Genomic DNA, 11,783 nt, shown 5'->3' with positions numbered 1-11,783 from the left:
TTTTTCCAGCGCCTTACTCAAAACATCACAACCCTCTAAAGGTTTATTACATGCTCTCTGGTTGTACAAGATACACGTAGCCATAATAATAATGAACTCAGTCAACTTGTGGCCTCACTTGTGTGATGAAGAACAAAAGATTCAGATTATAAATACTACTATAGCCACAGACATGCTACTGATTTTATTTTTTTACGCTATTTTTCAGTAAATTGTTTTGTTTTTCCTGACTCTGTCTTTTCACTGCTTCAAGCACATATATCGTTTACCATTCAATATAAATGTGATGTGAATCGTCAACTGCTGAGCTAACTTCATAGGAACCATTAGTTCCCAGATAGCTAATATTTTTGTGCGTCTTCCTTTTCTTCTCCACAGATGCTCCTCCTCCATAGGTAACCAACGTAAGGGGAAGCAGCAGCTGTCCATTGGTACAAGATGTGATAGACTGGGAATCGTTGAGCATGAGTTCCTCCATGCTCTGGGATTCTGGCATGAGCAGTCCAGAGCTGACCGTGACGACTATGTCAACATCATATGGAATCATATTGAACCTGGTAACACTGACAAGGCAGCATTGTTTTTATCCATGTCTTGATACACCTTTTACTATGGGCAGTGACTATCAGCATAATCACATTTTTGTAAAAACAACAAAGGACTTAATTCTTTCACATATTCTGCATGTGTCTTTCTCAGGTCAACGGGAAAACTTCATAAAGCATAATGACACAGTGTCCAGTGCCCTGGGAGTTCCCTACGACTATGGTTCTGTGATGCACTACAGTAAGACAGCCTTCAGCAACAGCTCCGAGCCCACCATCGTCACCAAAGACCCCAACTTCATGGACATAATTGGTCAGGAAATAGGGTTCAGTGCCAGTGACCTAACCAAGCTAAACCTCCTCTACAACTGCAGTGAGTAATCACGTGTTTTTAATGATGAATGACACAGGTTGCCTTCATTGTGCAAATGTGATGGAATATGATGATCATATGAAATATTGTGAGGTGCAAAAGTCTTTAGCAACACACTCATGCCTAGCATATTCAAACTATTGTATGTAGTGTATCTGTATGAAGTTGGCATGAGTCGTGTTACTATCCCAGGTTAGAGATTTGTCTTGCAAACACATTACAGGTACCAAAACAAGAGACAAATGTAAAATTTCATTCTGCCATGATTCTGTCTGTTCCAAGTTTTGAGTTTCCTGTTTTATTTTGTAAATTTTCTTGGTTTCCTGTTTAGTGTTACTCCCCGTGTTTTGCTTAGCTTGCTTATTGGTTTCTCTTTGTGTGCTCCACCCTCATTAGTTTCACCTGCATTTCCTCAAAGTTTCCTAAATAATCTATCTATCTATCTATCTATCATCCCCCTGCCCATGTGTGTATAGCCTTGCCTTTCCCTTGGTTCCCTGTTGTGTTATTTTTGTCCCCATGTTCAATTCTTGCCAAATAGTGAAAGAATTAATTCCTTCTATCTAGTAAAAGCATCATCAGATAAGTGTCTACCATAACGAACTGTCTTTCCAATTTCTGTGTAATCTTATAGTAAATTCAAATGTTACAAGGAAATGATTGGACAATAGAGGGTTATGGGAATATATAGTTAGACTTTCAGTTTCTATGCCATAAGTTAGTACAAGATCTAAGGTGTGATTGAAACAGTGAGTTGAACCATTTACATTCTGAGAAAACCAATTGAGTCTAGTAATGACATAAATGAAGAGCTAAGACTGTCACTGCCAACATCAACATGCATGTTAAAGTCACCTACTATCATGACTTTATGTTCTAAGCACTAAATCACATAGTAACTCAGAGAATTCAGTTGAAAAATCTGAGTAAGGAGCAGGTGGGCAATACACCACTACAAAGAGAATTGGTTTTTGTGTTTTCCAGTCTGGATGAGGAAGACTAAGAGTAAGGCTTTTAAACGAATTAAAGCTTTGCTTAGGTCTAGGATCAATACATAAATCTGAGTGGAAGATTGCTGCCACTCCTCCTCCTCCTCCTTTGCCTGTGCCTCGAGGAATGTGATAGTTTCTATGACTGGGTGGCATGGACTTGATTTAGATGAGAGACCTGACATTTAAAATACAATTTTTTTATTGCTCTGTTGTACTAGTGAATTTGTGTTGATCTGTATAAGGTTCCTATGAATAACTCCTCTATTATTATTTTTCCGTTTAAAAAATCTGGGAGTAGACAGCACTCCTTATGGAGTTTGGGGAGTAATGGGTGTGAGACAGTACTAGAGAAGCGGCAGAGAGGCGTGTAAGACTGCAACTCTGCCGCCTGGGCTGAACTCTAGGTTGTCATGGTTTTAGGGGGTTAATAAAATCAGCCGAAATCCTAGAGATAAGAGAAGAACCCACCAAGGTGGGATGAACTCCATCTCGTCTAATCAGACCAGGCTTTCCCCAGAAAGAGTCCAATTATCAACGTAGGCCACGTCGTTGGCTGGACAACACTTAGATAACCAGCGGTGGAATGACGACATGCAACTATACGTATCGTCACTGGTCAGATTGAGCAGGGGACCAGAGAAAACTACAGAGTCTGACATAGTTTTAGCAAACTTCAACATTAAGTTTAGTGACTTCCGATTGGTTAAACCATTGGTTATTACTGCCGACGTGAATAACAATTGTACCGTACTTAGCCTTAGCCAGCAGCTTCAAATAAGATTTGGTGTTGCCCACTCTGGCCCTTGGAATGCATCTAACTATGGTTGCTGGTTTCTGCAAAATAGTAACGCCAATTACCAGAGTTGGTTTCTCAACTGGTGTAACGCCAAGTGGGGAAAATCTTGGAAATGTGAAGCGGTTGGTGGTGTTCCATGGCCCGGGTAAGACTATGCTTCCTTCGTACCATCACCCACCCGCCCTGGTTTCCTGGCTGCTCGGGGACTGCAGGGGGACGGCTAGCAGGAGCTATACTAACGGGAGCTGCGCTAGATCGGCCCGCACCGGCTACAGGGCGCTGGCTAGCTATTGGGTTTTGCATGGTGCGGAGCTGTACTTCCAATTCAGAGAGCCTCGCCTCCAAAGCTACAAATAAACTACATTTGTTACAGGTACCATTAACACTAAAGGAGGCAGAGGAGTAGCTAAACATGTGGCAAGACAAGCAGGAGAGAGAGAAGGAGAAGCAGCGGGAGAGAAAGTGGCCATATTTAACCGCTAAATACAACAAAGCTGATTAAACGATTGATTAAAAAGAAACGTGAGATTAACAAGTTGCTACAGAGGACAGGGGGTTGGGTAAACTCAAAACACATATACAGAAAACATTTACGTGATTTTAACAGAGCTAAAACAGTGCAAGTACACACAGCAGCGGTGCAGAATCAGTTAGTGTCGCAATACACTTACTCACGTGACGAACGTAGTAGGCTTGTTACCCATTTTCACCAAATACATTTGTCTCCCAATCGCTCTTAGAAAAATAATATATATTTATGTACAGCATTTATATGTCGACAAGCAACCTTAATCAAATAATGACTGTTTCCTCTCCACAGCCAAGTCTTCTACCTTTGTGGACAGCTGTGACTTTGAGCAGGACAATATCTGTGGGATGATTCGGGGTCCTGGCAACGCCAAGTGGAAACGACGTTCCTCAGTGTGTGGAGGGCCTTGGACTGACTTCACCAACATGGGACAATGCAAAGGTGACCATCTAAAGCCCCTTTCACATCAATCGAAAAAACCCAGGTCAAATGACCCGGCAATCGACCGGGGATTTTATCAGTTCAGCTTTGATGTGAACAGGAATGTTGCGTCGACCCACGTTTTTCGCTCTGATGTTGATGTATCTGCCCATCATTCTGATTTTGGCACTGCCAGACGGTATCACTGTAGAAGTTCCAGCTCAAAAACAGAGTTTTTGTCTACTCCCATAAAGACCGATCTCTAAAGCAGAGATTTTTGTTCATTTTTCAATCAAACAAATCAAATGTGTTGTTACATGATCGTTAATAGAAGCACATAGGTGAATTAGCCCTACGTCAAGTTTGGGAAATTACACAGATAGGTGCATGTAGGGCACTTTTTTAAAAAAGTTTCCAGAGATGAAAAAATTATACATTTTTTTTTGGGTGCAGCTCAAAAAGCAGTATCTTAGATTTAAAGAGTAAGGGGGGCTGTCCGACCTTTGGGACATGTGTGCTAATACCGGACCTTGTAGCTACAGAACCTGTCTTGGTGCTGTGTACCGGCAAAGGAAAAAAATCTGAGATGACCAAGATCATACTTAAAAAAAAATACAGACTGGTTTTAGGACCATATTGACACAATTTGATATTTCAAGATAAACCTCAAATTAGTTTACTGATGAGGTATTGATTGTTACATCACTACGTCAGACAAATGCCAAAAAACTTTGTTGCTTGATGTGTCTCAGAAAACAACTGTGAGACGTCGGGTTGTCCCTTCTAATCCTGATGAAAATGTGTTCCTCCTTCACTGCTATTATGAATGCACCACAAGGCTAAAGTGTGGTAAATACTCCTGAAGCTGGTCTACGTGGAGCCGATGACATAGGGCGCTATGTGGATGAAAGCATTTATGCCTGTGCACTGGTCTGTTGACAGACTTGGTCCTTATCCTAGTACACTGTAAACAAAAAAAAATAACATAATTTTACTGTTTATTACCATTTAATTTACAAAAAGAGACTGATTTTACACGTCAAATGTGTGAAATCACTGTAACGGTGAAAACACGTGTGAAAACCCCAATAGAAATACATATATTTATTGTTAAAATATGTTCACAAATGTGTCGTAATTTTACAAATATTTGTCTGTTATTTAATGGAATAAACTGAAATTACAACTTCCCTAACAACAACTCTAAAAAAAAGTTTTAAAAAATCATTTAAATTACTGAGAAATTAATGTTGTTGTTGGATACTGCTGGATACAAAAGTCATTTTTTCTGTACATTGTAATAAATTATCCTGTGTTCATCCCATTATCCCATCCCATCCCATCATTAGTTGTGTGTCATTTACTACCAAGTCAGAATCTAGAGAAGATAGACCTAACTATACTGATTTATAAGCACACTGTCAATTCACTGCTGCTGACTGTGCTATATTACAGTAAGTTAAAGGTAAATTCTACTATTTTTCAGCCCATCTAACCCAAAACAGTAATTGTGTGCAACAGATGCATGTACTCACCAGAGAGGGGCATCTGGTCAGACTGTGTTTCTAGACTTGTAGTGGCTCTGCTCAACTGTTGGTTGCTCTGGCTGCTTGGAGGACTGTCCAAGACATCTTGTTGGCCTTATTAAAGGACAAATAGTAGTAATGTTTAAACATAGATCACATAGTGACTCAATCTGGGTTATATTAATACCTAACATAATTATATCCTCTGTAGTCAATTGATATATTTTAAACTGTTTCTTTCTCAATATAATGCAGTACACCACCGCTAACACCCACTATGAAATCAATGATGAACAAGGTGTAGTGTATAGTCATCACCTTTTTCAAATTTAAATACATACTTGTCTTTTTGAGCAGTGACAGAAGTTTCCTGGCTTCAATTGGTCTCAGGACAGAAAGGAGGTCACTCTCCTGCAGGTAGCTCAGGTCCTCAACTCCTAAACATTGCAGCTGCTCCAGCAAAGGCTCAGGGTCTCTCAGTTTAGGCATTGATTTGATGAAAGACAGAAGCGGACTCTCTGCATCCATGACTAGGAGGACTAGAAGGGATGAAAAATAATGTTTTTACTGTCAGATTTTACTCTAGATGACTCGGAGTCAACAATGCTATGCTTAAGTGAAATATCTCTTGTCCCACAAAGTTTGTACACAGGCAAAGGGTGATAATCTAGTTTCCGCTCAGGCTTTCAACATTTCATGCTCTGCCTCACTTGTTTCACTTCATACAATGCAAATGCTGGCATATAGGACACGTCATGAGGTGTAGCAATAAAGTATACATGCTGGTCCTGCATCACAAGCATGAGATTAATCTGTCCGAATTCAAGTGCCTTACCTTGGTTTAAACACAAAAGCCCTTTTTGTACTGAGTGCCTTTCCACTGCCCCTTGGTAGCTGCTCAACATTGGGTTCTTTGATTAAGGTTTCTCCTACTGCGGAGCACACTGCTTCACTGTACAGTTCAGCATGGAAAGGAGTGGAGTTTTTAACCACCAGTTTATGCCATGAATTATGTCAAAATATTTGATTTAAAAAAGAGTAACTGGTTGATTTCTGTAACTTTAAGCATTACTATTCATATTACAATGTTAATTTGCCATCTTTATGGGTTATTTCATTGTTTTAAAATGTAAAATGTTTGTAATGAAACGTTAAAAACAACCTAAAACAATTAAATATCCATTTGATGTTATCGGAAATTAACAGTAAATTCTTGCAATCTAACCAAATATCTAGTTTTGCAACAGTTTTTTAATATGTTCTGAAAGATGAATCTCATTGTTTTGTGTTATATATTAATATTATAGTTTTAATATTATAGTTATATATCAAATATTAATTATTAAACAATCTCCTCCCATAAAATAATGCAATTAAAACCAACTAATAACAGCACATTTCTGTAAATTTAAGAATTATTTGTAATACTCTTATTTACCATACTTCTAGGTAATTTAATTGTTTTAAAAGGTCAAAATGTTTCTAATTAAATGTTAAAACAACCAGAAATTGAGGCAAAATCTTGTTAAAATTACAAGTAAAACCTGTATTTAATTGTGGAAAATAACTGTATTTTTACGAGAAAGTAATTTTTCTGTTATTTCACAGTATTTTTTGGCGCCCCCAGCTGCCGGAAATTTACCGTTTTATTTTTGTTTTTTCCAAGGATTTTTTTTTACAGTGTAGGTATAAAAAATACAAGTATACGAGTATTGTGGCCATCAGACTGCCTTCCAAGCTGGAGGGAAGGACGTTTCTCTTGGTTGAGCTTTTGTCTGTTTCCCCAGGGAAAGGCAACTTCATGCATTTCAGAACAGGATGTGTTAAGCCCAAACAGCATGCTACAATGGAGAGTCGATGGCTTTACCCCAAACCTGGTCCCCAGTGTCTGCAGTTCTTCCTCTATAACACCGCAGCACCAGATGATGTGCTCAACATCTGGGTTCGAGAGTACGACGAGGCCGACCCCAATGGTAAACTGAGGATCTTCAAGAGCATTTCAGGTAACAAATGAAATATTACATTTTGTATATATTAACTGTACATACTTTAGTTTAAAGCCATTTAGAAGTTCCTGATAATAATAAAAAAAAGTTGGCATAAAACTTTAAAGACAGTAATAGATTAGTAGTTAACATCTTTTCTTTCCACTCTCTTCAAAGGAGGTGCCAGGGGTTCTTGGGAGCTGCATAATGTCAACCTGAATGTGACAAAGAAGGCCCGTGTGGTTTTCCATGGGGTGAGGGGAACAGGTCCATCAAACGGAGGTTTCTCTGTGGATGACATTAACCTGTCATCCACAAAGTGCCCTCAGCACGTCTGGCACATCAGCAACATCACCGGCCTGATGGCCACAATGTCAGCAGGACAAGCTCTGTACAGCCCCCGTTTTCTGTCTCCAGCAGGTTACTCCTTCCAGGTAAATGCCACTTTTTCAGTATTTATATGTACTGTATTGTATTTAATATGTTAAATAATAAATCCGTAGTAGTATATTTAAGTAGACCATCAAGGAACTCTGAGGTGTTTCATACTGTACATTGTATGAAAAGTTCAACACTGCATGTTCCAGACAAAAGTTCTCACCACCTAATAACCAATGCATAGTCATAATCCAGGACTAGTTTTGACATGTGCTGGTTGATGTTTTTCATATTATCTGTAAATCATCTGGGGTTATAATGATGCTTGTGTTCCTAAGCTAGTTGGCAGCACATGTTGATGCCTAGAACTACTATCAAATACCCTCATGTGTTTGATTGTGGAAAGCCTAAAAAAGACATCACAATTTGACCTCATGAATTCCACAAAGTGTTGTGGAGGAATTTATCTTTGACGATGATTTGACAGTTTAGTAAATTATCTAAAGCAACTTCAGTACTCCAGCTTACGCACTGCTCTGTGTTTCTAGGTAAGTCTGAAACCAAATGGAGTAAGCAGTTATCCAGGTTACATGGCCATCTACTTCCACCTAACCTCAGGGCCCAATGACAACAAACTCAAGTGGCCATGTCCATGGCAGCAGGCAACCATGGTCCTGATGGATCAGCAGTCTGACATCAGACAGCAAATGAACATGCATCGAATGATCACCACTGACCCTAACATGACCTATGAAAAAGGATTCTTCTGGGATGATCCCAGGAAGGTGGGCTATAAAGTACAGGACTCTGATGGCAGCTATTACTACCAAGGTCCAGGCTATGGAATGGTCACCTTCATCAGCCACAGCAGACTGAAGAGCAGAAAATTCATCAAAGGAGACGACGCATTCATCCTCTTAAGTCTAGAAGGTATGGAGTGTTTCAAACACTTGATGGTTACTGGAATGCGGCACATTACACCTACAAATATTTATATTGACGACTCAACATGTTACAACCATACCTAACACCAAGATGTCGACTATAAAGACTGACTGTTCATGCATCCAATTTAACCCAAAAACTGGCACAAGTCGTTGCTTTAAGGCAGTCATTCCTTTTGTCTTTTGATCATAATGTTTTGGCACAAGTATCATCCTGTCTCATGAATATCCTTATGGTTGTCGGTTTTTCCTCAGACATATCTCACCTGTTGGCGTCTCAGCCTCTGCCCCTCTCTTCAGTCCATGATGTTTCTGGTCAGATCAGGGCAGCAGACCAATCAGCTGTTCATGGACTTGCTAATAACTCCTTAGCAGTCGTAGGTGTGGCAGCATCTCTGGCAGCCGCCATGTTGGTGACTTCCATGTTAATTGTGGGGAACGCCTGGTTGATGAGGTCTAGACAGCAGGAGTATGACAAGGTGGCGATAATGCAGGACAAGCCTGGATTCATGGATGTGAGTGTGACTAAAAAGAGCCCACACAAATCTAGACCACTGCTACTTAGTTCAGGTTGTTTTGTTATTTGTTAAAATGTGAGAATGGACACTAATGGGTCTCTTTTTCATCACAGGAGCACTCAACCAAAGATGACCAACCTCTTCTCTCTACTCTATAATGGCCAATCAAAGGAAAAGTGAAATTCTGTCTTTCTCATCTAAGTGCTTTGCTTATCTATAAAACTGCTGTAATAATTTTGATTCTCAGCAAGTATAATCTCACTTTAAGCATAAGAAATAAAATCTCAGCATTTACCTATATATAATTTCTTCTTAATTGCTCATGATATCCATGGATCCTTAATCATGTAGAAATCATAAGCAGTAGGGATATAGGCACACTGTAATGTTCATGACACTGCTGACTGGACCAGGAGCTCCTTGAGTTTGTGAGGAGCATCTTTGAACTTAGTTAAAGCCTCAAGCTGCTTGGGTTTGATATTCTGGACAAGCCCCTATTTATGTTATGACCTGGCTGGAGGGGTGCAACAGTAAAATAAACAGTAGAATAAATAAAGTAAAATAACAACAAAAAGTTTGGGGTGCTGTGTAAAACCTAAATACAAATCATTAAAATCATGCAAATCATTAAAACCCTTTAGTAAACTGGTGAGTGAATCGAAGTGAATCAAAAAAAAAACAAGGGTTTATTTAAATAAATGCATCTACAGTGGAGACCCAACAGCATCTCTTCACAGTAGCTTAATCCAAACATTAACTTCCTATTAATAATGATCAAAGCGCACAGAGGTGATAATTATTTCAGAAAAATATATGTCAATATCAACATTAATGCCTAAATATTACATGGGTGTTAGCCAAGGTAGATTATAATGTGTGAAAAAGTGTTTTATCAGCTCAGTGTGATGATACAAATGACATGTTTGCCTAATTGGTGTATATGCAGCAACATACTCATCCATTACTGTTTCCTGGATGACTGCATGTCTGTTTAAATGGATGTTTTTTTTTTAGTTTTTTTAAAAAATGCACCTAGAAAACAACCTGAACTTAAAATGGCTGCATGTCACCAGTACCTCAGCATTAATGTTTTTTTTTTTTTTTTTTGTCTGACTTACGTTTTCTGTGTCTTGAACCAGTCAAATGGTTTTTGGTCTTTTCTTTTTTTGTGCTGACTTTAGTTTTTTTTTTTTTTCCTGGACTTCTTGTTTTTGGTTGTGTCACTAATCGTCGGTTGTGAAGTTCGGCGGAGCAGCTGTTGTGTTCGTTGGTGTGTTCCTGCGAACACCTTCTAGCGCTGCTAGCGCTGTTTGTGTCTCCTGAGATCCCCGCTGAACTTCAGGAGAGGTGCTGGGGATGCCGGACTGGAGTTGAAGGTAAAGGGGTGGTTCAGAGGTTCAGGTCAGCGGTGCCTCTGTATTCACGGGGAATGTGGGGTCTTTGGTGTGAAATGGATGGACTGTGTGCGATGGGACCCAGAGGAAGTGGGTCAAGAGCTTTGTATTCTTTGTTTATAAGCTGCAGTTGAGCATGTATGAGAAGTGCACTTACAATGACTCACACTCATCCTGGCATAGGTAACAGTGATTTTTACTAGAGACTCAGATGTGCAGGTGTATGATAGTACAATTCTTTAAAAATAACATATCTATATATGCTAGGACATGTTACTTTGTCTCAGGGGGAAAAAAAGTCTTTAAAAATAACAGTACACAGGCTCAGTTGCATTGAAATGAGGTTGTAAGCTTTATTATGTCCTGATGGTGTCAGTGCTGTTCATTTTTAGAATGCCTACAGACTGACTAAATGATAGTGAAGCCTCTTCAGCATAATGTGATAAATTAATGAAGCTACAACTGGTTATGATTTACAGAAAAACATTTTCCCCAGTTTGGTTCTTTGGTTTGGATGTCAACAGTCTGACATAAATCAGCCAGTCACATAAATGTTAAGGGTGCCTATCAAATATGACGACCTCTGTACTGCACGTTCATCGGAATACAAGATGCAATGATGTGGAATCACATCCATGTACATGAGACTGACACAATAAAAATGTGGCTGCTGTTAACCGATTAAATACATGTTTGTATGTTTGAAATTTTGAAAAACAGCCGCAGCAGAATGTGTTTGTCCTTAAGCTAATCATGATTACTAATTAATAAGAAAAACATAATCTTTCCCAGTGGAGCCATAAAGAGGACAGGATCACGTGACTGTTCCTCCTGTTTCAGAGTTTCTTTATCTGTTTAAAAAGGAAACAACAACAACTTTACTTTAATACCTAGAGATTGGCAAACTATACAAGAGATGGGTCTCTTACAGCACACTAGAATAGACTTGCTATTGCTCTGATCCTGACTGAAAAGGGAGGTGTCTGTAGCCTGTTTGGAGAAGTGTGCTGTACATTCATCCCCTATAATACTGCCCCTGACAGATCCCTGACCAAAACCTTGAGAGGCCTTAGAGCCCTCTCACACAAACTAAAAGAACATTCCACAGCACAACTCTAGAGAGTGTTTGTCTGAGGGTGGAGACATGGTTCTCAGGTGGATTGTTCTGGTCTTTGGTCTGAGACTGGTAAGTGTAAGCCCCTGTATGTAAATAAATATACAGTAACATGTTGCATAATTCTCAAAGGAGGGGAGGATGTCCGTTCAGTTTCACATCTCAATCATTTGAATTTTTTTCTAATTCTAATTACAAGCCGTGAACCAAATCAAAGAGCATTTTCAACCTCTCAAATTCACTGAATGGAAAGATTGTGCACCTGAAAT

General features: G+C 39.3%; 1 protein-coding gene across 1 annotated transcript in view; it reads left to right on the top strand.

The window, feature by feature from the left end:
* The window catches only part of LOC125009186 (meprin A subunit beta-like), a 20,884-nt gene extending 11,578 nt beyond the window's left edge, over positions 1-9,306 (top strand). The window contains exons 8-12 of the mRNA XM_047586910.1: positions 6,969-7,184; positions 7,344-7,600; positions 8,093-8,474; positions 8,744-9,003; positions 9,120-9,306. Coding sequence (XP_047442866.1) covers positions 6,969-7,184; positions 7,344-7,600; positions 8,093-8,474; positions 8,744-9,003; positions 9,120-9,164 — 1,160 coding nt within the window. The 3' untranslated portion in view covers positions 9,165-9,306. The remainder of the gene's footprint in view (positions 1-6,968; positions 7,185-7,343; positions 7,601-8,092; positions 8,475-8,743; positions 9,004-9,119) is intronic.
* The last annotated feature ends 2,477 nt before the right edge of the window (positions 9,307-11,783 follow it).

The sequence above is a fragment of the Mugil cephalus genome, chromosome 6 (genome assembly GCF_022458985.1).
Source record: "Mugil cephalus isolate CIBA_MC_2020 chromosome 6, CIBA_Mcephalus_1.1, whole genome shotgun sequence".
Taxonomy (NCBI): domain Eukaryota; kingdom Metazoa; phylum Chordata; class Actinopteri; order Mugiliformes; family Mugilidae; genus Mugil; species Mugil cephalus.
This window is presented reverse-complemented; position numbering and strand designations above follow the sequence as displayed.